This window comes from Passer domesticus, chromosome 12, assembly GCF_036417665.1.
Source record: "Passer domesticus isolate bPasDom1 chromosome 12, bPasDom1.hap1, whole genome shotgun sequence".
Lineage (NCBI taxonomy): Eukaryota > Metazoa > Chordata > Aves > Passeriformes > Passeridae > Passer > Passer domesticus.
In genome coordinates, this window is record NC_087485.1 from 14,026,988 (window position 1) to 14,051,581 (window position 24,594).

The 24,594-nt window shown below is 44.4% G+C and overlaps 1 protein-coding gene across 21 annotated transcripts; it reads right to left on the reverse strand.

Annotated features, from left to right (window-relative positions):
• Positions 1–142: 142 nt before the first annotated feature.
• On the reverse strand, positions 143–24,467 carry LOC135279297 (uncharacterized). 21 transcript variants are annotated; one of them, XM_064386549.1, is made up of 12 exons: positions 17,859–20,078; positions 17,488–17,746; positions 17,268–17,365; positions 15,569–15,709; positions 14,875–14,979; positions 13,233–13,367; positions 11,414–11,536; positions 10,315–10,446; positions 8,505–8,627; positions 7,399–7,530; positions 3,533–3,709; positions 143–1,225 (listed from the first exon to the last, which is right to left on the reverse strand). In XM_064386549.1, exons 3-12 carry the CDS (start codon positions 17,293–17,295, stop codon positions 963–965), a joined length of 1,359 nt encoding a protein of 452 aa, XP_064242619.1. In that variant the 5' UTR covers positions 17,296–17,365; positions 17,488–17,746; positions 17,859–20,078; the 3' UTR covers positions 143–962. The 21 variants fall into 21 exon arrangements, with proteins under 21 accessions (XP_064242619.1, XP_064242627.1, XP_064242618.1 ...); XM_064386557.1 differs by lacking the exons at positions 17,488–17,746; positions 17,859–20,078 and adding an exon at positions 21,523–21,655 and having other exon boundaries at positions 15,569–15,673; XM_064386548.1 differs by lacking the exons at positions 17,488–17,746; positions 17,859–20,078 and adding an exon at positions 21,523–21,655.
• Positions 24,468–24,594: the final 127 nt, after the last annotated feature.

Consider the following 24,594-nt stretch of genomic DNA (forward strand, 5'->3'; position numbering starts at 1 on the left):
GTGCTCACAGTAACAGTGCAGCTGGCACATCAGCCCAGCCCAGCAGCACTGCTGCTGCCAGCTGCTGGCTGCCCACTGCAGGCCTGCCTGAGCTCCTCAAGGGTTCCTTCCATTTCAAGCAACACACAGATCAAGAGGAGGCTTCTTATTAAGATTTTAATGAAAACCAAGGACCAGCTGTACAGACTCAAGCAAGAAACCAATGCTCAAATGACAACCTTCATCCTGGGGCTCACACAAAACTGGCAGGTTCAGCTCCCCATGTTTTTAATGCCACACCCTCCCATCCCAGGGCACAGGAACCTGGTGAAAATCAAATTGAAAGTGTTCACAGTTTCTTTTCCTGTTTCTTGAAATCTTGTTTAATTTGCTTTCCTTCTTACATAAAAAGATAATTCAAGAATTACAATAAAAAAGAGACAAATGAAGTATGGATTGAGTTTTTTGAGTTCACAGTAATGTACTTCCTCATAAAACTTTCCTTTGCAGGGCTGAAACAAACAACAGGTAAAATTCTTCAAAGTGCCCCAGCTACTTTGGCACTTTATATGTCATTTATAGGGAAAAAAAATTAGAGTACTTCAACAAACAGAATCAAGTCTTCGAAATAAAACAAAAGGACTTTGAAAATTTTCACAAGTGACACATTAGCCTAAGAGCAGCATGATTCCCTTCAGCAATTTGAACTGGTCCTTGTGCAGAGCAATCCAAAACTTCATAGCAGGTCAGTGTCAGGATAATGCAGTAACCTAATACTATGCTTACAAATCCACACGAATCAAAAATGGTAACAACCATGATAAAAATTTAAAAACCTCCAAACACATAACCCAAAGACCCCAAAATCACTTAGATCAGCATATATTTGTAATTAGTACTGATAACTGGAATGTGTTGCTTTGAAGATTCACAATTATGGGAGTGACATGCATTCCAGTATAAAAATCCTACTCTGTAGAGAATTATTTTCTATACTTTGGTTTTGCCTTTAGCTCATTGGTAATGTAAGTATTCAGCACTCCTAATACCTTGTCTCTGACAACAGAATTTGCTGTTACAAATCTAATCAGCTCATCCGCATTAGTCCAGTCAAAGTTCTTGAGAACAGCCATGGCTTCAGCACAGAGCTTCTGCCTCTCAGCAGGAGACAATTCCATTAAAACCTGAGGGACTGACTTGAAATCTTCAGAAATCATCCATCCAAGGAATCCACCCACTGTTCCTCCTAGCAAAGAGAGGGAAGCATTAGCTTTTAGCAGTTAATGTTAAAGCCTGGAATTCCATCCGCAGCCTTCACCAACAATGTTCCCACAGTGATCAGAAATCAAGATAGAGTTGTGTATGTGTCTGCGTTAACTAGATTTATACACAGTATTCAAAGCATCAAAAAGGCTTTTAAAAGCTCTTTACATCCACAGCAACCATAAAGAAACCCTTTCTGCAATCAACACTAACAGCTTCAAGCCAGAAACCAGAACCAGAACACTCCCTGGGACACTGGCTCAGGGGAAGCTCGACTGCTGGAGAAAACCTTGCCCAAGGAAAAGAGCAGAGCAACAACTGCCTCAGCAGTGTCATCATCTCTTACTAGATACTCCCAGAGTGGTCAAAGCTTTCTGCTTCTTGAAGAGTCACCCACTGCAGTGTCCCACACACCTGAAGCCACCCTGCAGGTGCTCAGAGACCAAGCCCATCAGACACATGCAGGCTTTCATCTACCAGGGGCACAGCCCACCCTCGCCAGGAGGACAAGACATGCTGGGCTGAGTGGAAGGCCCCAGGTTATCAGGATGACAGCAGAGGCACGGATCTACAGCTGATGGGCCCCTGGCTGCTGAGAAAGCAGCCCAGCAGCCCTGCAGGGCTCCCCTCCAGCAGCAGTGTGAGTGCAGCACAGCAATGCACAGGGCAGCACTGCCCGCAGCACACACGGCCTGGGATGGATGGACAGATGGAATGAAGGAAGGAGAGAGAGGGAGAGAACCCTGCCAATGGAGAGGTGGCAGAACTGACCCTGCCACCAAAACTGCCACCCCCAGAGACTCTTCCTAAAAAGTCATCTAGGCACTCACAGGGCTGCACTTTTTCATTAGATAAAAACTCTTCATTTGCAGCTTTTACTCAGTGAGCAATTTTTCCCAAGACAGCACAGAAATACTTGAAAGCTGACGATGGGTGAATTCATCTTCAAGGGACTTTCATGAGAACATCAATAACTGATTTAGGGGCACTTAATGCACAAGCCACCAGAAGCATTGATGTCTAAGCTCCTTGTGCATTGAGACAAGATTTATTTCATGATCACACTTTCTCCCCCAAGCAGCAAAGCCACAGCCCACTCTGCTCAGGGCAGGCAGTCCTGGGGAAGCACGAGGACTGGAAGCTTCTGCAGCAATGCTGCACCTGGCAGGGAACTCATCCTCATTCCTGGTGCAGAGCAGCAAGAGGGACAACCCTGGCACCCAGTCCCACACCTGTCCTGGCTGTCAGAGCAAGTGAAGGTGCACTTGATTCCGAATGTCCCAACTGTCCTAAACTTATCTGGCTTATTGACCTCTCCAATTTTAAAAGCCAAATAAGAGGGTTATGATTTAGTGACACTGTAATTGAGCCATGGCTCATAGTTTAGTTAGTACTTATTACTGTTATTATTTATGCTTATTAATATGTACTTTCAAAATAAAAGGTATACTTGTTGCAGTACCTTCCTCAGTGGTGGAAGAACATCAAGCCTGACTAGGAGACATAATGAAAGCTTAAACACTTAAAAGAGAAAATGCATCCATTAATAACTTGAGTATTTCTCTTCATCTGACTCAAGAATGAGGCCACTTACATTATTACCTTTACTTCAGATTTTAAGCTTACAAATTCCTTACAAAAGCTTAATTTCCCTTCTTTGTTCCTGATAACTTCAGTCATACATGTGTCAAAATACTATTCTGGCTATTAATTAAGCTTTGTACCTGCACTAGGACTAAATACATAGCTTCAGTTTGCATTTTCTGTTATCACTCCTCACAAATTATTTGCTTCCTTTTGTAACTCACCCTGATGGAGGCACACTGCAATTCACTCCAGCATCAGTAAGCCTGTGCAATTCCTGCAACTGCTCACAGGACATTGAACATTCCTGGGCCAGGGCCCACATGCCTTCAGCAACAAGGCAGCTTTCAAACTATTCAACTCTTAATTCCATTCTTACAGAGGAGAAACAATTCTGTACTATTAGACTTTGGCTTTTCTCTGACTGTCCTTAACAAGAAGAGAAGCAAGTGACAGGGAATAATGAATCCCAGTGGGAAAAACCCCAAGTTCATCAGGACATGGATATCAGGAGCCTTTAATATATAGAAATAAGCATCATTTTTAGTGAGAAATGATCCTGCCCCATGCTAAGGCTTATTCACCCTGCCCCTCATGGCAGCAGGAAATCTCAGCCCTGAATGCCCCTTTCCTTCAACACACACCAGCTCATTTCTTCCCTCAAGGATTTAACCACTCTCCTGTTCCTAAAGCAAAGCACACTTACCTATAAAAATTCCAACTGGGCCAAACAGCATCCCCCCACCAATGATGAATGGACTTGCCACAGCTGCTCCCCGGCAAGAATGTGTGTAAGCAGCTTTCATGCCGGTCACCGTGGCCATGTGGGTGAGCATCGCCATCACATCATCAGCACTGGTTGTCTCCTCTGCCTCTAAACATCCTGCAAAAGATGTTTTAAGTTATCTTCTGACCACTGCCACCAAGACCCAACATAGCTGCTAAATTGCTTTCTCTTTTGATTACAGAAGACCAGACCCTACAGTGAGTGTTTAAGGCTACTGGAACAGCCAATTTGCAATGAGACTTCAGTTCCCAGGTTAAACCAAAAAAAAAAAAAAAAAAAAAAAAAGGTTTATAACAAATTCAGAGATTGCACAGAATCAAATTCTTCAGTACATTGCTGTTGCCCTGAGCAATTCCCACGTGTGTTCAGCATCACACACAGCTCTGGGTCAAAGACAGCATCACTCTGCCAAAGCTGGCAGATTATAATTGACTAATCTGTCAGGTGTCTTCTCATTGTCCTCATTTTTACCACAAGTCAGTCAATTATTTTCACATATCAGATCTTCTCCCTGTTTGGTTCCATGTTTAAACACTTGCATGCAGATTTCTGAAGGCAGGAGGCTGTCTGCAGCAACCAAGAAGTGCCTGAGAAGTGTCGCAGGACAGACCTGGTGCTGGGACATTGGGTGCTCAGGTGCTCTGCAGCCAGGCCAGCACAAAGGCAGGGCTGGGTGGATAAGGCAGTCAGCACTCAGAGCACAGATGCCACGAGAGTCTCATGGAGGAGCAGGCAGAGACACAGGAGCCCAGCGTGTGCAATGCTGCCACATGTCCTCAGCAAGGGACACAGACCTGTCCCTGACAACAAGCACCTGAGAGCAAAACTTCTCCCCCTCATTCACTTGCTGCTGCTGCTGCTCACTACAGAAATATTTCCCACTCTGCACAGCAGCTGAGGAAAGGGCTTCCAGGGATAATGAAAATTAACAAAAAAAGCATTCAATGGGATTAAAAATAAAATCACATCTACACAAGTTGCAGATTTCTCCTTGTCCATGTAATGTCAGCACTATAGAACAGATCAGCATTTGGGGTTTTTCAGACCCTAGAAAACCTCTTGTCCCAGTGTGTGCAATACCATCTCAGCCCAGGCCAACTGGGCTTTCCTGAACAGATCAGAAATCTTTCCTCAGAGTCTTTCCTGAATACATCTCCTCAGTGCAATGGGCAAGTGGAGTGGTATCTCACGAGTTTTCATATTAAAAATGAACTACTGCAAGAGAGAAAGCTTTCTTTTGCACCAAAATGGCTGACTGCAAATCACCCATGGCACTGCAGGTGCCAAGCACTGCTGACACTGAAGAAAGCTCTGGCTTTTGGGAAGGGACCACCTATGCTCCATAGCTGCAAAGAGGCACAGCAGGATGTTCATCAAGGAGTTGATTTCTGTCACTCCTTCATTCATCTTTGTGCCAGTCTCAAGGGAACATCCAAGTTCACCATTTTTCCACAGCTGCTTTTGGGTTCTTGGCAGGCTGATGACCCAGCAGTGGCTCAGAGTGGCAGAGTGTGCTGGTCAGTGAGAGCAGAGCCACACACTGCTCCCAGAGTTACAGATTATCTCATTCCAGAGGGCTCAAGCTCCAAGGCATGAACAAATGGCTGCTCTGCCTGTCCTAGAGCAGTGGGGAAAAACTCCAAAATATACAACTGGAACAGCTCCCACTGCCAGGCCTGGAAAAGGACAATTAAGTGTTTCTTTTCACCTTTCTAAGCAAAGGTGAGCAGCTGTCCACTCAGAGTGCCATTCACAGCAGCCCTGAGCAGGCTGAAGTGCTGCAGGATTCACTCCCTCCTCTCAGACACTGAGTTGTGCTTGTGCTTCACCTCTGTGCCATGTCTCAGACTAACCCAAAGTGCTGAAAACCATTTGCATCTCCTCTCTGGGCTAAATTCAGTCACACAAAGCCCTCCAGGATGGAGGCTCTGCAGCATGGGTGGGATGACACAAGTTGGAGAGCTGACAGCCCAGGGCTCTCACTGATGGTGAGATAATCAGCTTTGTCCCCTCAAACTGAGGGAGTGCTACCATTTCCTAAAGCAATCTCATTGGAGCAGAAGTGCAATGATGTTTTGTGTGCAGACATGCCTGCAGCTGCAGCACCAGGTTCCAGCACTGGGTTGAAGCTGGCTGCCCAAAGTCACCTGCACTACCATCCTGCACAGGGCCAGTACTGCGAGGTGTCCTCATGGTGACATGGCAAAGGTGACACAGTGGCACACACAAGACAGCCATGATACACAAAATAACACCATACAATGTCAGAAGGCTTCAAGCAGGTCTCCTTTCTTGTTCTTCCTCAGCACAGCCTCTGATCCCCTTCACCTCACCTGCCTTACACCTGTGTGCCCTCTGTACCCTCTGTGATTGTCACTACACCTGGGCACTCCAGGTCTCATTGCCTTCAGTGCTGTTCACCTGCTCTGTGCAGCTGGAGCTCCTCAGGGATGGGGCTCAGCCACAGCCCCACTCCCAATTATCACAAACTCTGTAACTACAGTTTCTGTCCCCCCCTTATTTATTTTTTTAAAATAAAAGCTTTTTCAACTTTTTGTCTACAGGGCCCTTGCAGAAGAAATAGAAAATATAGTATTAAAGTATCCCTTGTGTAAATTCCACTAACTCTGGAATGTGACTTTGTACTGACCTTGATTCTCACCCCAAATTTATGTATCATTAAAATCTTTATACTTACATTTCAAGAATATTGACAATATCAATAGCTGTATAACTTTATAAGGTAACACACAAGAATAAGTTAAAGGTCATACACCAGGACATTAACAAAATCAACAGCTATACAATTCCATCAACAGCCATACAACTTATACAACAACTATACAACCTCATTAACAGCTCTGTAATTCTGAGTTACAATCCTTTTTCAAATACACGGCAAACATTTATGGAACAGACTCACATCACTCTGAACACAGACTTTACACTAGGTAAATTACAGAACATCACATATACCTTTATCTGCAGAAGATTATATTATTGATTCTCAAATGAACTTTTCTAATCTCCATGGCATATCAATCAGGAATATTCTCATCAATCCCTTGCTTTGATCTATCTCCTTCCGTAGCTCAGGTGACTGCTGTTAGTCTGGACTCCAATATTTTAATAAACAAAGGCAGAGTGGATGTTTGCTCCCAAGCCATCTCCTTCCAAATAAGCAAAGTGCCCAGCCTCACTCTATTTCTTTCACACCAAATAAGCAAAGTGTGTAACATCCATTCCTCATATCCAGCACCCTTCTTCTTGGGAGTACTCTCTCGTAAGTTGTCCAGACTTTCAGGCTCTTAGATCTTCCTGCTTTTCTTTCAGGCTCTCAGATCTGGTTAGCTATAGCTCTGCATTTCTAGGCTCTTAGGCTCTTGATTTGCCTGGTGTGCTTTTAGGCTTTTGGCCTGCCTGCTCAGTTCCTCAGGCTCTCAGGCTCTGATTGTCCTTCCACCTCCTGCTCTCTCTTGTCCTGCTCTCTTTTCCATTCTATTCAAGTCTCGCAGAGCAATCTCCAGGTGGTAGCCAAATCTGCAGCCACCTTGCCCCCTTTAGTACCACGTCTCATGGTCTTTCCCCAACTCCTTTCCATGCTCTGACACTAAAGGCAGTACTTGCATCACTCAGAATCTGGTGACTGTGCCCAGAGTACAACACTACAAAGGATGTAGTCAGTAGTGTCAATGCCTTTTCTTTTCAACAAAGCATTCCATGTAGATAAACCAATCTGTTCTTCACTTAATACTTTAATCCCCATCATGCCCCCAGTGGCTCACCTGCACTCTGGGTGCCAGGAGAGGTCAGGTCCCAAGCAGGCAGCGTCCCCCTGCTGCTCTCCAGGCTGTGCTGGGCTCTGGCTCCAGCTGAATCCTGAACATCAGAGGCATGAGATCTCACAGTTGATTCTTCTGGGATACACAAAATAACACCATACAATGTCAAATGGCTTCAAGTGTCTGCCCCTTGTTCTTCCTCAGCACAGCCTCTGATCCCCTTCACCTTACCTGCCTTACACCTGTGTGCCCTCTGTACCCTCTGTGATTGTCACTACACCTGGGCACTCCAGGTCTCATTGCCTTCAGTGCTGTTCACCTGCTCTGTGCAGCTGGAGCTCCTCAGGGATGGGGCTCAGCCACAGCCCCACTCCCAGTTATCACAAACTCTGTACCTACAATTTCCCCCGCACCTTTTTTTTTTTCTTCGAAATAAATGCTATGTCCACTATTTCTTTAATTTCTCTACAGGGCCCTTGCAGAAGAAATAGCAAACATGGTCTAAGTGTCTCTTATGTAGGCTCCTCTAACTAATCACACTGCTGGCTGGAGGTGTACGAATTTGTGGGAAGCAAATTTGGACCTTGAGCCTCAAGATAATGCAAAAACTTACTGGGACCCAAGAAACTGAAGACAGTTTTTCCACACTAAATTACTGATCACTTGTCTCACCTCAAAACTTCCCCCAAAGGAAATTTCCACTCATGAAATTAACATTTATTTGGGCTTTTTTGGCTTGACTGCAAAGGGTTCTTGGCATAGCAGAGTGGGTCCTGCTTAATTCTGGATGTGAGCACCACACTCAAAAGTCTCAAAGAATTCACAAGGAGCACTCATTTTCTCTAAACTCTGACAAGTATTTCTGTGATCTCATCATATTCATTATAATTTAAGTGCAGCAGAGAACACCAGTGAACACAGTACCTGAGGCACAGCAGATACAAGGGTTTGTTTTTGTTAAACTGTACATACAGAGCACTAGTGTGAGCCACTGATACTTAAACCATGTCCTAACTTGTAAAGATTCCTACATTTGGCACAAAGATATATGAATTCCATGAAAAGATTCACTGAAGAATGAAGATGATCAATCACAAAGGCAAATGGACCTGCCAGCACTGGTCCCTGGCGAGAATCAGTGTAAGCATCTGTAATGGCCTTCAGCATGGCAACCTGGCTGAGCTGCGTCACCTCCTCTTCACCAGGGATTGACATCCTGGCTTCTCCAATTCCTGCAAAAGATGTTCTGACTTATCTTTTGACCACTGCCCAAAATCACCTGCACTACCATCCTCCACATGGCCAACACTGCGCGGTGTCCTCACAATGACATGGCAAAGGTGACACAGTGGCACAGTCCAGACGTGCATGATACACAAAATAACACCATACAATGTCAGAAGGCTTCAAGCAGGTCTCCTTTCTTGTTCTTCCTCAGCACAGCCTCTGATCCCCTTCACCTCACCTGCCTTACACCTGTGTGCCCTCTGTACCCTCTGTGATTGTCACTACACCTGGGCACTCCAGGTCTCATTGCCTTCAGTGCTGTTCACCTGCTCTGTGCAGCTGGAGCTCCTCAGGGATGGGGCTCAGCCACAGCCCCACTCCCAATTATCACAAACTCTGTAACTACAGTTTCTGTCCCCCCCTTATTTATTTTTTTAAAATAAAAGCTTTTTCAACTTTTTGTCTACAGGGCCCTTGCAGAAGAAATAGAAAATATAGTATTAAAGTATCCCTTGTGTAAATTCCACTAACTCTGGAATGTGACTTTGTACTGACCTTGATTCTCACCCCAAATTTATGTATCATTAAAATCTTTATACTTACATTTCAAGAATATTGACAATATCAATAGCTGTATAACTTTATAAGGTAACACACAAGAATAAGTTAAAGGTCATACACCAGGACATTAACAAAATCAACAGCTATACAATTCCATCAACAGCCATACAACTTATACAACAACTATACAACCTCATTAACAGCTCTGTAATTCTGAGTTACAATCCTTTTTCAAATACACGGCAAACATTTATGGAACAGACTCACATCACTCTGAACACAGACTTTACACTAGGTAAATTACAGAACATCACATATACCTTTATCTGCAGAAGATTATATTATTGATTCTCAAATGAACTTTTCTAATCTCCATGGCATATCAATCAGGAATATTCTCATCAATCCCTTGCTTTGATCTATCTCCTTCCGTAGCTCAGGTGACTGCTGTTAGTCTGGACTCCAATATTTTAATAAACAAAGGCAGAGTGGATGTTTGCTCCCAAGCCATCTCCTTCCAAATAAGCAAAGTGCCCAGCCTCACTCTATTTCTTTCACACCAAATAAGCAAAGTGTGTAACATCCATTCCTCATATCCAGCACCCTTCTTCTTGGGATTACTCTCTCGTAAGTTGTCCAGACTTTCAGGCTCTTAGATCTTCCTGCTTTTCTTTCAGGCTCTCAGATCTGGTTAGCTATAGCTCTGCATTTCTAGGTTCTTAGGCTCTTGATTTGCCTGGTGTGCTTTTAGGCTTTTGGCCTGCCTGCTCAGTTCCTCAGGCTCTCAGGCTCTGATTGTCCTTCCACCTCCTGCTCTCTCTTGTCCTGCTCTCTTTTCCATTCTTTTCAACTCTCATAGAGCAATCTCCAGGTGGTAGCCAAATCTGCAGCCACCTTGCCCCCTTTAGTACCACGTCTCATGGTCTTTCCCCAACTCCTTTCCATGCTCTGACACTAAAGGCAGTACTTGCATCACTCTCAGAATCTGGTGACTGTGCCCAGAGTACAACACTACAAAGGATGTAGTCAGTAGTCTCAATGCCTTTTCTTTTCAACAAAGCATTCCATGTAGATAAACCAATCTGTTCTTCACTTAATACTTTAATCCCCATCATGCCCCCAGTGGCTCACCTGCACTCTGGCTGCCAGGAGAGGTCAGGTCCCAAGCAGGCAGCGTCCCCCTGCTGCTCTCCAGGCTGTGCTGGGCTCTGGCTCCAGCTGAATCCTGAACATCAGAGGCAGGAGATCTCACAGTTGATTCTTCTGGGATACACAAAATAACACCATACAATGTCAAATGGCTTCAAGTGTCTGCCCCTTGTTCTTCCTCAGCACAGCCTCTGATCCCCTTCACCTCACCTGCCTTACACCTGTGTGCCCTCTGTACCCTCTGTGATTGTCACTACACCTGGGCACTCCAGGTCTCATTGCCTTCAGTGCTGTTCACCTGCTCTGTGCAGCTGGAGCTCCTCAGGGATGGGGCTCAGCCACAGCCCCACTCCCAGTTATCACAAACTCTGTACCTACAATTTCCCCCGCACCTTTTTTTTTTTCTTCGAAATAAATGCTATGTCCACTATTTCTTTAATTTCTCTACAGGGCCCTTGCAGAAGAAATAGCAAACATGGTCTAAGTGTCTCTTATGTAGGCTCCTCTAACTAATCACACTGCTGGCTGGAGGTGTACGAATTTGTGGGAAGCAAATTTGGACCTTGAGCCTCAAGATAATGCAAAAACTTACTGGGACCCAAGAAACTGAAGACAGTTTTTCCACACTAAATTACTGATCACTTGTCTCACCTCAAAACTTCCCCCAAAGAAATGTCCACTCACAAAATTAACGTTTATTTGGACTTTTTTGGCTTGACTGCAAAGAGTTCTTGGCATAGCAGAGTGGGTCCTGCTTAATTCTGGATGTGAGCACCACACTCAAAAGTCTCAAAGAATTCACAAGGAGCACTCATTTTCTCTAAACTCCGACAAGTATTTCTGTGATCTCATCATATTCACTATAATTTAAGTGCAGCAGAGAACACCAGTGAACACAGTACCTGAGGCACAGCAGATACAAGGGTTTGTTTTTGTTAAATTGTACATACAGAGCACTAGTGTGAGCCACTGATACATAAACCATGTCCTAAAATGTAAAGATTCCTACATTTGGCACAAAGAATTATGAATTACATGAAAAGATTCAATGAAGAATAAAGATGATCAATCACAAATGGACCTGCCAGCATTGGTCCCCGGCGAGAATCAATGTAAGCATCTGTAATGGCCTTCACCACGGCAACCCGGCTGAGCCGCGTCACCTCCTCTTCACCAGGGATTGACATCCTGGCTTCTCCAATTCCTGCAAAAGATGTTCTGACTTATCTTTTGACCACTGCCCAAAGTCACCTACATAACCATCCTTCACAGGGCCAGTACTGCGAGGTGTCCTCATGGTGACATGGCAAAGGTGACACAGTGGCACACACAAGACAGCCATGATACACAAAATAACACCATACAACGTCAGAAGGCTTCAAGCAGGTCTTCTTTCTTGTTCTTCCTCAGCACAGCCTCTGATCCCCTTCACCTCACTGCCTTACACCTGTGTGCCCTCTGTACCCTCTGTGATTGTCACTACACCTGGGCACTCCAGGTCTCATTGCCTTCAGTGCTGTTCACCTGCTCTGTGCAGCTGGAGCTCCTCAGGGATGGGGCTCAGCCACAGCCCCACTCCCATTTAATAGAAACTCTGTACCTACAGTTCCCCTGCTCCGACTTTTTTTCCTTTTAAATAAAGGCTTTGTCTGCTATTTCTCTACAGAACCCTTACAGGAAAAACAGCAAACATGGTTTAAGAATCTCCAGTGTAAGTTCCACTAACTCCGGAAAGCATCCATGTACTGACCTCAATTCACTCCCCAAACTTACGTGTCTTTAAAATCTTTAAACTCACATTTCTAGAATATTGACAATATCAAAAGTTGTATAATTTTATAAGGTAACACACAAGAATAAGTTAAAGGTCATACACTAGGACATTAGCAAATTCAACAGCTGTACCATTCCATCAAGAGCCATACAACTTAAAAAACATTAACAACTATACAGCTTCATTAACAGCTCTGTAATTCCAAGTTATAATGCTTTTTCAAATACATAGCAAACATTTATGGAACAGACTCACATCACTCTGAAGACAGACTTAACACTAGGTAAATTACAGAACATCACATATACCTTTATCTGCAGAAGATTATATTATTGATTCTCAAAGGGACTTCTCTAATCTCCATGGCATATCAATGAGGAATATTCTCATCAATCCCTTGCTTTGATCTATCTCCTTCCATAGCTCAGGTGACTGCTGTTAGTCTGGACTCCAATATTTTAATAAACAAAGGCAGAGTGGATGTTTGCTCCCAAACCATCTCCTTCCAAATAAGCAAAGTGCCCAGCCTCATTCTACTTCTTTCCTACCAATGAAAAAGAGTGTGTAACATCCATTCCTCATATCCAGCACCCTTCTTCTTGGGAGAACTCTCTCGTAAGTTGTCCAGACTTTCAGGCTCTTAGATCTTCCTGCTTTTCTTTCAGGCTTTCAGATCTGGTTAGCTATAGATCTGCATTTCTAGGCTCTTAGGCTCTTGGTTTGCCTCCTTTACTTTTAGGCTCTTGGCCTGCCTGCTCAGTTCCTCAGGCTCTCAGGCTCTGATTGTCCTTCCACCTCCTGCTCTCTCTTGTCCTGCTCTCTTTTCCATTCTATTCAAGTCTCACAGAGCAATCTCCAGGTGGTAGCCAAATCTGCAGCCACCTTGTCCCCTTTTAGTACCACGTCTCATAGTCTTTCCCCAACTCCTTTCCATGCTCTAACACTAAAAGCAGTACTTGCATCACTCTCAGAATCTGGTGACTGTGCCCAGAGTACAACACTACAAAGGATGTAGTCAGTAGTCTCAATGCCTTTTCTTTTCCACAAAGCATTCCATGTACATAAACCAAGTAGTATCTGTTCTTCACTTGATAAGTTATTCCCCATTATGTCCCCAGTGGCTCACCTGTACTCAGGGTGTCCAAATTGGTCTCGCCCGTGCTGTTCAGCATCTCTTGGCTTTTCAGAAGGCGACACAGCTCTTCATCCCCACCCAAATCACACACGTCAGAAAGGCTATAATCTGCAGCCTTCAAGTCTGCTGTGATACACAAAATAACACCATACACTCAAGAAGGCTTCAATCCTTTGCCATTCTTCAGCACAAGCTCTGATCCCCTCAACCTGACCTGCCTTACACCTGTGTGCCCTCTGTACCCTCTGTGATTGTCACTACACCTGGGCACTCCAGGTCTCATTGCCTTCAGTGCTGTTCACCTGCTCTGTGCAGCTGGAGCTCCTCAGGGATGGGGCTCAGCCACAGCCCCACTCCCAATTATCACAAACTCTGTACTCACAGTTCCTCCCCTTTTTTCCTTTTAAATAAAGACTTTGTCTGCTACTTCTTTACAGGGCCCTTTCAGGAGAAACAGAAAACATGGTATAAAAGTATCCCTTGTGTAGGTTCCATTAACTCTGGAATGTGACTGTGTACCGACCTTGATTCTCATCCCAAATCATTTAAATCTTTACACTTGCGTTCGTAGAATATTGACAATATCAGTAACTGTATCTCTTTATAAGGTAACACACAAGAATAGCTAAGCTAAAGGTAATACACTAAGACATTAACAAAATTAACAGCTATACAATTCATCAACAGCCATACACCTCAAACAACAATAAGAACTATACAGCTTCATTAACACCTCTGTAATTCCAAGTTAACAATCCTTTTTCAAATACACAACAAACATTTATGGAACAGATTCACATCACTCTGAACACATCCTTAATACTAGGTCCATTATAGCATCTCATCTAAACCTTTATCTGCAGAAGACTATATTATTGATTCTCAAATGAACTTCTCTAATCTCCATAGCATATCAGGAAAACTCTTGTCAATCCCCTGCTTTGATCTACATCCTTCCATAGTTGAGGTCTCTGCTGTTTCCCTAAACTCCCATATTTTTATATAGAAAGACAGTGTGTATCTTAGCTCCCAAGCCACCTCCTTCCAAAGAAGCAGGCTGCATAGCCTCACTCTATTTTGTTTGTACCAAATAAGCAGAGCCTGTAGCATCCATTCTTCATAACCAGCACCCTTCTTCTTGGGGATAATGTCTCATAAGTTGTCCAGACTTTTATGCTCTCAGGTCTGCTTACCTATAACCCCTCTGGATTTTTAGGCTCTTACACTCTTCATTTGCCTGGTGTGCTTTTAGGCTCTTAGGCTGCCTGCTCAGTTCTTCAGGATCTCAGGCTCTGATTGTCCTTCCACTTCCTGCTGTCTCTTGTCCTGCTCTCTTTTCCATTCTTTTCAAGTCTCACAGAGCACTCTCCAGGTGGTAGCCAAATCTACAGCCACCTTGTCCCCTTTTGGTACCATGTCTCACAGTCTTTCCCTAATTTCTTTCCAGGCTACAACACTAAAAGCAGTATTTGCATCACTTTCAAAATCTGGTGACTGTGCCAAGTGTAAAATACTACAAAGGGTGTATTCAGTACTCTCAATGCCTTTTCTTTCCAACAAAGCTTTCCATGTAGATGAATCAAGCTGTCCTTCACTTGATAAGTTATTCCCCATTATGTCCCCAGGGGCTCACCTGTACTCCTGTGTCGAGAATAGTTCCGGTCCGGAGCAGGCCGTGGGTACCCGTAGATCTCATAGTCATGCTGGGCTCTGTCTGTGTCTGAACGTTTCCGTACAGCTACATTGACAGCAGTGTCACAGTCAGCATACATTGCTATTGACACAGCCATGCTACACAAAATAACACCATTCAACTCGAGAAGGCTTCAAGTGTCTACCGCTTCTTTTCCCTCAACACAACCTTTCAGTGCTGTTCACCTGCTCTGTGCAGCTGGAGCTCCTCAGGGATGGGGCTCAGCCACAGCCCCACTGCCAACTACCACAAACTGTGTACCTGCAGTTCACCCACCCCCTGCCTTTCTTTTTTCCTTTTAAATTGATGCTATATCTGCTATTTCTCTACAGGACCCTTACAGGAAAAACAGCAAACATGGTTTAAGAATCTCTTGTGTAGGTTCCAGTAACTCCAGAAAGCATCCGTGTCGATTCACTCCCCAAACTTACATACCATTAAAGTCTTGAAACTTACATTTCTAGAATACTGACAATAGCAGGAGCTGTCTGGTGACTTTTTCCAGAGTAGAGCACTATGAAGGGCGTACTCAGTACTCTCAATGCCTTTTCTTTCCAACAAAGCTTTCCATGTAGATGAAACAAGCTGTCCTTCACTTGATAAGTTATTCCCCATTATGTCCCCAGGGGCTCACCTGTACTCCTGTGTCGAGAATAGTTCCGGTCCGGAGCAGGACATGGGTACCCGTAGATCTCATAGTCATGCTGGGCTCTGTCTGTGTCTGAACGTTCCTGTACAGCTACATTGGCAGCAGTGTCGCTGTCAGCATACATTCCTTTTGAGATAGGCATGATACACAAAATAACACCATTCAACTCGAGAAGGCTTCAAGTGTCTACCGCTTCTTTTCCCTCAACACAACCTTTCAGTGCTGTTCACCTGCTCTGCGCAGCTGGAGCTCCTCAGGGATGGGGCTCAGCCACAGCCCCACTCCCAACTACCACAAACTGTACCTAGAACACCGTGCCAAGGTGACCAGCTACCCTTGGCTTCTCTGGATAAATAAAACACTCCTCAATAACTCACTTCAAAGTGCAGTTGACTTAAAGCTAAAGAATAGCCAGGATATAAGGAAAGTGGTAGCAACACTGCTGGGTGGTGGTGTATGAGTTACTGGCAAGCAAATTTGTAACTCATTAATCAGGCTCAAGATAAAGCAGAAACTTATTGGCACAACTGAAACCAAAAGTAGTTTTTCCATACTAAATTACTGATATTTTCACTCTCCCCTCAACTCACCCAAAGGAAATTTCCACTTACAAAATTAACAATTATATGAGCTTTTTTGGCTTGACTGAAAAGGGTTTTTGGCATAGTAGTGTGGGTCCTGCTTAATTCTGGATGTAAGCATCACATTCAAAAATCTCAAAGACTTCAGAAGGAGCACTCATTTCCTCTAAACTCTTAACAACTATTTCTATGATCTCTTCTCACATTCACAATAATTTAAATCCTGCAAAAAACATTAATGAAGACAGTACCTGAGGCACAGCACATACAAGGGTTGTTTTTTGGGTTTTTTTTAACATACAGAGCACTAGTGGGAGCCACTGAAATATAAACAATATCCTAACATGGAAACTAATGCCAGATTCCTACATTTGGTACACAGAAATAGGAACCCAAGAGTTCCTGAACATGAAGTTGCTGAGAAATCAAGCTCTGTTGTGCAATGGTTTTGTTCTATGGCAGTTTGATGGCTGCTCTCCTTGTGTCTTTGTGGTCTCCCCAATACTCATCCCAAGTCTTAGATTCTGTACTTCACTTGATGCTCCCTCACTCACTTTCTCCCCAAGGGCAGGGAACAAAGTGAGCAATGCTCCTGCTCTCCCTCTCCAAAGAGATCATGTTCCAACATCTCAACCTTGAGCCTACAGCCAGCAGGTTTCCTTCAGAAGAAAAATGCCACAGAAAGAATTAAAACAACAACATCATCATCCCCAACTCACTGAAAGTCCTGCAAACACAAACAGCAGCAGAGGGTTCCCAGGTGACTCAGTGGTGTGAGCCTCATTTCAGCTGCTCCCAGGGTAACATTCCCATCTCATCAGCTTCCTTCCCCTTCACCAAATGATGACTTCAGACAAGCAAAAGCCCTTCTAGCCCTGCACTCACTATCCCACTCAGAGAACAATGAGCCTCTTCCCAAATGCCCACACAGGAGACATTCCCAGCAGCACCCAGCCTGCCCCACCACTGAGCTGTCCTCACTGCTCCTTACAGCTTCTCATGGAGGGAACTGAGGGAACATCTCTGCCACGAGCACAGCACAAATCCCACCCACACAGCACATTCCAAACCCACTGAGAAGATGCACACATAAATCTTCTTACCTGTTCCTCTCCGTATAGGGGAAGCCATATGGTGATGCACAAGAATGGGAGGTGACAATTTCTTCTGTCTCAGCTGTACAGCGACAGCTCTCTATGAACTGCAACATTTTATAGGAAATATGAGAACAGCACTGGAGAAAATCCAAACACGAGGCACTCACACACTGAGACAGACTAAAGAACACAACTTCACAAACAACAGTGTGTGGGACAACATCACCTGATTGATTGATTGAACAGGCCAGAAATCCATCAATAATTTCAATAACAGCTGGTGGACAGACAGGGACTCAAGATCCTGAGCCCATCTGCAAAGGAGCACTATCTCATTTCTGGTCCCCACACATCCTGTAAGCACCAGCAGCATCTGGCTCCTAAACCATCACTTTCTGAAACTCCTTCCTTTACAGCCTGGTCTTCTGCTGTAGAGGTACTGAGCACAGCACACGGTGGTGATATTTTCAAAATCTGAGCTAAGCCTGAAAATTAAAGATATTTTCCCTGACTTACTGCAAAAACAAAAAACTCATCTCATTAAACGTGAATTGGCAACCCAGCATCTCCAAATCCTGCAAAAGATTTTTTAGTTACCTTTTGACCACTGCAACCAAGAAGAAATCTAGCTGCAAAATGAATCTGGGGTGCACAAAACCCTAGTATTAAAGGCTAAAGCACAGGAAATAATAATTGCTTTCACTTTTGATTCTTGGAAAACCACCCCTTACGGGAATTGCTGAAGTTTACTGGAAATGCCAATGAGATCTCAGGTTACAGCAGGAAAAAAAAAATAGCTTTATAACAAATTCAGAAATTCTACAGGATCAAATTGTTCAGGACATTGCTGTTGGCAGGAGCAATTCCCACGTGTGTTCAGCATCACACACAGCTCTGGGAAAAAGACAAGAGTTTCACTCTGCCACAGCTAGCAGATTATAATTGAATAATCTGTCAGGTGTCTTCTCATTGTCCTCATTTTTACCACAAGTCAGTCAATTATTTTCACATATCAGATATTCTCCCTGTTTGGTTCCATGTTTAAACACTTGCATGCAGATTTCTGAAGGCAGGAGGCTGTCTGCAGCAACCAAGAAGTGCCTGAGAAGTGTCGCAGGACAGACCTGGTGCTGGGACATTGGGTGCTCAGGTGCTCTGCAGCCAGGCCAGCACAAAGGCAGGGCTGGGTGGATAAGGCAGTCAGCACTCAGAGCACAGATGCCACGAGAGTCTCATGGAGGAGCAAGCAGAGACACAGGAGCCCAGCGTGTGCAATGCTGCCACATGTCCTCAGCAAGGGACACAGACCTGTCCCTGACAACAAGCACCTGAGAGCAAAACTTCTCCCCCTCATTCACTTGCTGCTGCTGCTGCTCACTACAGAAATATTTCCCACTCTGCACAGCAGCTGAGGAAAGGGCTTCCAGGGATAATGAAAATGAACAGAAAAGCATTCAATGGGATTAAAAATAAAATCACATCTACACAAGTTGCAGATTTCTCATTGCACATGTAATGTCAGCACTATAGAACAGATCAGCATTTGGGGTTTTTCAGAGCCTAGAAAACCTCTTGTCCCAGTGTGTGCAATACCATCTCAGCCCAGGCCAACTGGGCTTTCCTGAACAGATCAGAAATCTTTCCTCAGAGTCTTTCCTGAATACATCTCCTCAGTGCAATGTGAAAGTGGAGTTGTATCTCACGAGTTTTCATATTAAAAATGAACTACTGCAAGAGAGAAAGCTTTCTTTTGCACCAAAATGGCTGACTGCAAATCACCCATGGCACTGCAGGAGCCAAGCACTGCTGGCACTGAAGAAAGCTCTGGCTTTTGGGAAGGGACCACCTATGCTCCATAGCTGCAAAGAGGCACAGCAGGATGTTCATCAAGGAGTTGATTTCTGTCACTCCTTCATTCATCTTTGTGCCAGTCTCAAGGGAACATCCAAGTTCACCATTTTTCCACAGCTGCTTTTGGGTTCCTGGCAGGCTGATGACCCAGCAGTGGCTCAGAGTGGCAGAGTGTGCTGGTCAGTGACAGCAGAGCCACACACTCTGCTCCCAGAGTTACAGATTATCTCATTCCAGAGGGCTCAAGCTCCAAGGCATGAACAAATGGCTGCTCTGCCTGTCCTAGAGCAGTGGGGAAAAACTCCAAAATATGCAACTGGAACAGCTCCCACTGCCAGGCCTGGAAAAGGACAATTAAGTGTTTCTTTTCACCTTTCTAAGCAAAGGTGAGCAGCTGTCCACTCAGAGTGCCATTCACACAGCCCTGAGCAGGCTGAAGTGCTGCAGGATTCACTCCCTCCTCTCAGACACTGAGCTGTGCTTGGGCTTCACCTCTGTGCCGTGTCTCAGACTAACCCAAAGTGCTGAAAACCATTTGCATCTCCTCTCTGGGCTAAATTCAGTCACACAAAGCCCTCCAGGATGGAGGCTCTGCAGCACGGTGGGATGACACAAGTTGGAGAGCTGACAGCCCAGGGCTCTCACTGATGGTGAGATAATCAGCTTTGCCCCCTCAAACTGAGGGAGTGCTACCATTTCCTAAGGCAATCTCATTGGAGCAGAAGTGCAATGATGCTCTGTGTGCAGACATGCCTGCAGCTGCAGCACCAGGTTCCAGCACTGGGTTGAAGCTGGCTGCCCAAAGTCACCTGCACTACCATCCTGCACAGGGCCAGTACTGCGAGGTGTCCTCATGGTGACATGGCAAAGGTGACACAGTGGCACAGTCCAGACAGCCATGATACACAAAATAACACCATACAACGTCAGAAGGCTTCAAGCAGGTCTCCTTTCTTGTTCTTCCTCAGCACAGCCTCTGATCCCCTTCACCTTACCTGCCTTACACCTGTGTGCCCTCTGTGCCCTCTGTGATTGTCACTACACCTGGGCACTCCAGGTCTCATTGCCTTCAGTGCTGTTCACCTGCTCTGTGCACTTGAAGCTCATCAGGGACGATCAGCCACAGCTCCACTAACAGTTACCACAAACTCTGTACCTACTGTTCTCCCCCTGCCTTTTTTTTCTCTTTTAAATTAATGCTATGTCTGCTATTTTTCTACAGAACCCTTACAGGAAAAACAGCAAACATGGTTTAAGAATCTCCGGTGTAAGTTCCACTTACTCCAGAAAGCTGACCTCAATTCACTCCCCAAACTTACATGTCATTAAAATATATAAACTCACATTTCTAGAATATTGACAATATCAAGAGCTGTATAATTTTATTAGGTAACATGCAAGAATAAGTTAAAGGTCATACACTAGGACATTAGCAAAATCAACAGCTATACAATTCCATCAACAGCCATAAAACTTAAACAACAATAACAACTATACAGCCTCATTAACAGCTCTGTAATTCCAAGTTATAATGCTTTTTCAAATACATAGCAAACATTTATGGAACAGACTCACATCACTTTGAACACAGCCTTAATACTAGGTAAATTATAGCATCTCATCTAAACCTTTATCTGCAGAAGATTGCATTATTGATTCTCAAATGAACTTCTCTAATCTCCATAGCACATCAGGAAAGTTTTCATTCATCCATTGCTTTGATCTACATCCTTCCATAGTTCAGGTGTCTACTGTTTCTCTGGACTCCAATATTTTAATTGAAAATGGCAGAGTGGATGTTTGCTCCCAAGCCATCTCCTTCCAAATAAGCAAAGTGCCCAGCCTCATCCTATTTTATTTTTACCAAATAAGCAGAGCCTGTAGCATCCATTCTTCATAACCAGCACCCTTCTTCTTGGGGATACTGTCTCATAAGTTGTCCAGACTTTTATGCTCTCAGGTCTGCTTACCTATAACTCCTCTGGATTTTTAGGCTCTTAGGCTCTTGGTTTGCCTGGTGTGCTTTTAGGCTTTTGGCCTGCCTGCTCAGTTCCTCAGGATCTCAGGCTCTGATTGTCCTTCCACCTCCTGCTCTCTCTTGTCCTGCTCTCTTTTCCATTCTTTTCAACTCTCATAGAGCAATCTCCAGGTGGTAGCCAAATCTGCAGCCACCTTGTCTCCTTTTGGTACCACGTCTCACAGTCTCTCCCTAACTTCTTTCCAGGCTACAACACTAAAAGCAGTATTTGCATCACTTTCAAAATCTGGTGACTGTGCCAAGTGTAAAATACTACAAAGGGCGTATTCAGTACTCTCAATGCCTTTTCTTTCCAACAAAGCTTTCCATGTAGATAAAACAAGCTGTCCTTCACTTGACAAGTTATACCCCATTATGTCCCCCGGGGCTCACCTGTACTCCTGTGTCGAGAATAGTTCCGGTCCGGAGCAGGCCGTCGGTACCTGTAGGTCTCATAGTCATGCTGGGCTCTGTCTGTGTCTGAACGTTCCTGTACAGCTACATTGGCAGCAGTGTCACAGTCAGCATACATTCCTTTTGACACAGCCATGCTACACAAAATTACACCATACAACTCGAGAAGGCTTCAAGTGTCTCCTGCTTCTTTTCCCTCAACACAACCTTTCAGTGCTGTTCACCTCCTCTGCGCAGCTGGAGCTCCTCAGGGATGGGGCTCAGCCACAGCCCCACTGCCAATCACCACAAACTGTACCTAGAACACCGTGCCAAGGTGATCAGCTACCCTTGGCTTCTCTGGATAAATAAAACACTCCTCAATAACTCACTTCAAAGTGCAGTTGACTTAAAGCTAAAGAATAGCCAGGATATAAGGAAAGTGGTAGCAACACTGCTGGGTGGTGGTGTATGAGTTACTGGCAAGCAAATTTGTAACTCATTAATCAGGCTCAAGATAAAGCAGAAACTTATTGGCACAACTGAAACTGAAAGCAGTTTTTCCATACTAAATTACTGATATTTTCACTCTCCCCTCAACTCACCCAAAGGAAATTTCCACTTACAAAATTAACAATTATATGAGCTTTTTTGGCTTGACTGAAAAGGGTTTTTGGCATAGCAGAATGGGTCCTGCTTAATTCTGGATGTGAGCATCACATTCAAAAATCTCAAAGACTTCAGAAGGAGCACTCATTTCCTCTAAACTCTTAACAACTATTTCTATGATCTCTTCTCACATTCACAATAATTTAAATCCTGCAAAAAACATTAATGAAGACAGTACCTGAGGCACAGCACATACCAGGGTTGTTTTTTGGTTTTTTTTTAACATACAGAGCACTAGTGGGAGCCACTGAAATATAAACAATATCCTAACATGGAAACTAATGTCAGATTCCTACATTTGGTACACAGAAATAGGAACCCAAGAGTTCCAGAACATGAAGTTGCTGAGAAATCAAGCTCTGTTGTGCAATGGTTTTGTTCTATGGCAGTTTGATGGCTGCTCTCCTTGTGTCTTTGTGGTCTCCCCAATACTCATCCCAAGTCTTAGATTCTGTACTTCACTTGATGCTCCCTCGCTCACTTTCTCCCCAAGGGCAGGGAACAAAGTGAGCAAAGCTCCTGCTCTCCCTCTCCAAAGAGATCATGTTCCAACATCTCAGCCTTGAGCCTACAGCCAGCAGGTTTCCTTCAGAAGAAAAATGCCACAGAAAGAATTAAAACAACAACATCATCATCCCCAACTCACTGAAAGTCCTGCAAACACAAACAGCAGCAGAGGGTTCCCAGGTGACTCAGTGGTGTGAGCCTCATTTCAGCTGCTCCCAGGGTAACATTCCCATCTCATCAGCCTCCTTCCCTTTCACCAAATGATGACTTCAGACAAGCAAAAGCCCTTCTAGCCCTGCACTCACTATCCCACTCAGAGAACAATGAGCCTCTTCCCAAATGCCCACACAGGAGACATTCCCAGCAGCACCCAGCCTGCCCCACCACTGAGCTGTCCTCACTGCTCCTTACAGCTTCTCATGGAGGGAACTGAGGGAACATCTCTGCCATGAGCACAGCACAAATCCCACCCACACAGCACATTCCAAACCCACTGAAGATACACAGACAAGTCGTCTTCCCTGTCTTTCTCCTTGTGGACGCCATATGGTGATGCACAAGAATGGGAGGTGACAATTTCTTCTGTCTCAACTCTCCAGTAACAGCTCTCTATGAACTGCAACCTTTCATAAGAAATATGAGAACATCACTGGAGAAAATCCAAACACAAGGCACTCACACACTGAGACAGACTAAAGAACACAACTTCACAAACAACAGTGTGTGGGACAACATCACCTGATTGATTGAACAGGCCAGAAGTCCATCAATAATTTCAATAACAGCTGGTGGACAGACAGGGACTCAAGATCCTGAGCCCACCTGCAGAGGAGCACTATCTCATTTCTGGTCCCCACACATCCTGTAAGCACCAGCAGCATCTGGCTCCTAAACCATCACTTTCTGAAACTCCTTCCTTTACAGCCTGGTCTTCTGCTGTAGAGGTACTGAGCACAGCACACGGTGGTGGTATCTTCAAAATCTGAGCTAAGACTGAAAATTAAAGATATTTTCCCTGACTCATTGCAAAAACATTAAAATTCATCTCATTAAACACAAATTTGCCAATTTGTGTTTACCGGCACCTCTGTATCCTGCAAAAGATTTTTTATGTTACCTTTTGACCACTGCAACCAAGAGGAAACCTAGCTGCAAAATGTAACTGGGGAGAAGAAAACCCTATCGTTCAACGAAAAAACACAGAAAATAGTAAATGCTTTCACTTTTGATTCTCGAAAAACCACCCTTTATAGGAATTGCTGATGTTTACTGGAAATGTCAATGAGATCTCAGGTTAGACCAGAAAAAAAATGGGTTTATAACAGAGAGTCTACAGAATCAAATTCTTCAGTACATTGCTTTTGGCCTGACAATCCCCATGTGTGCTCAGCATCACACACTGCTCTGGGAACAAGACAGAGCTTCACTCTGCCACAGCTAGCAGATTATAATTGACTAATGAGTCAGGTATCTTCTCATTGTCCTAATTTTTACCACAAGTCAGTCAATTATTTTCACATATCAGTTCTTCTCCCTGTTTTCTTACATGTCTAAAGGCAGGAGGCTGTCTGTACCAATAAAGAAGCACTTCAGAGCCTCACACTATGCTCCCCAACTTACAGATTATCTGATTCCATAACGCTCAAGATCCAAGTAATGAACAAATACAACTCCACAAATAACAGTGTGCAAGACAATATCAACTTATTGATTAGACAGGCCAGAAGTCCATCAAGTATTTGAATAACAGCTGGTGAACAGACAGGGACTCTGGACAATCCCACTTGCAAAGGAGGACTCTGTCATCACTGGCCCATACACATCCTGTAGAGCACAGCAGCATCTGGCTCCTAAACCATCAAATTCTGGAAATCCTGCCTGCTCTCCCCCTTCTCT

What these genes read in the sequence shown, in the direction of transcription:
- LOC135279297 (XM_064386548.1), bottom strand. Translation starts at nt 17,295, where the DNA reads ATGGCTTCCCCTATACGGAGAGGAACAG. An exon ending in TTCTCGACACAGGAGTACAG is followed by an intron (nt 13,368 to 14,874) that starts GTGAGCCCCTGG and finishes TGTGTATCACAG; the next exon opens with CAGACTTGAAGGCTGCAGAT. An exon ending in CCGGGGACCAATGCTGGCAG is followed by an intron (nt 10,447 to 11,413) that starts GTCCATTTGTGA and finishes TGTGTATCCCAG; the next exon opens with AAGAATCAACTGTGAGATCT.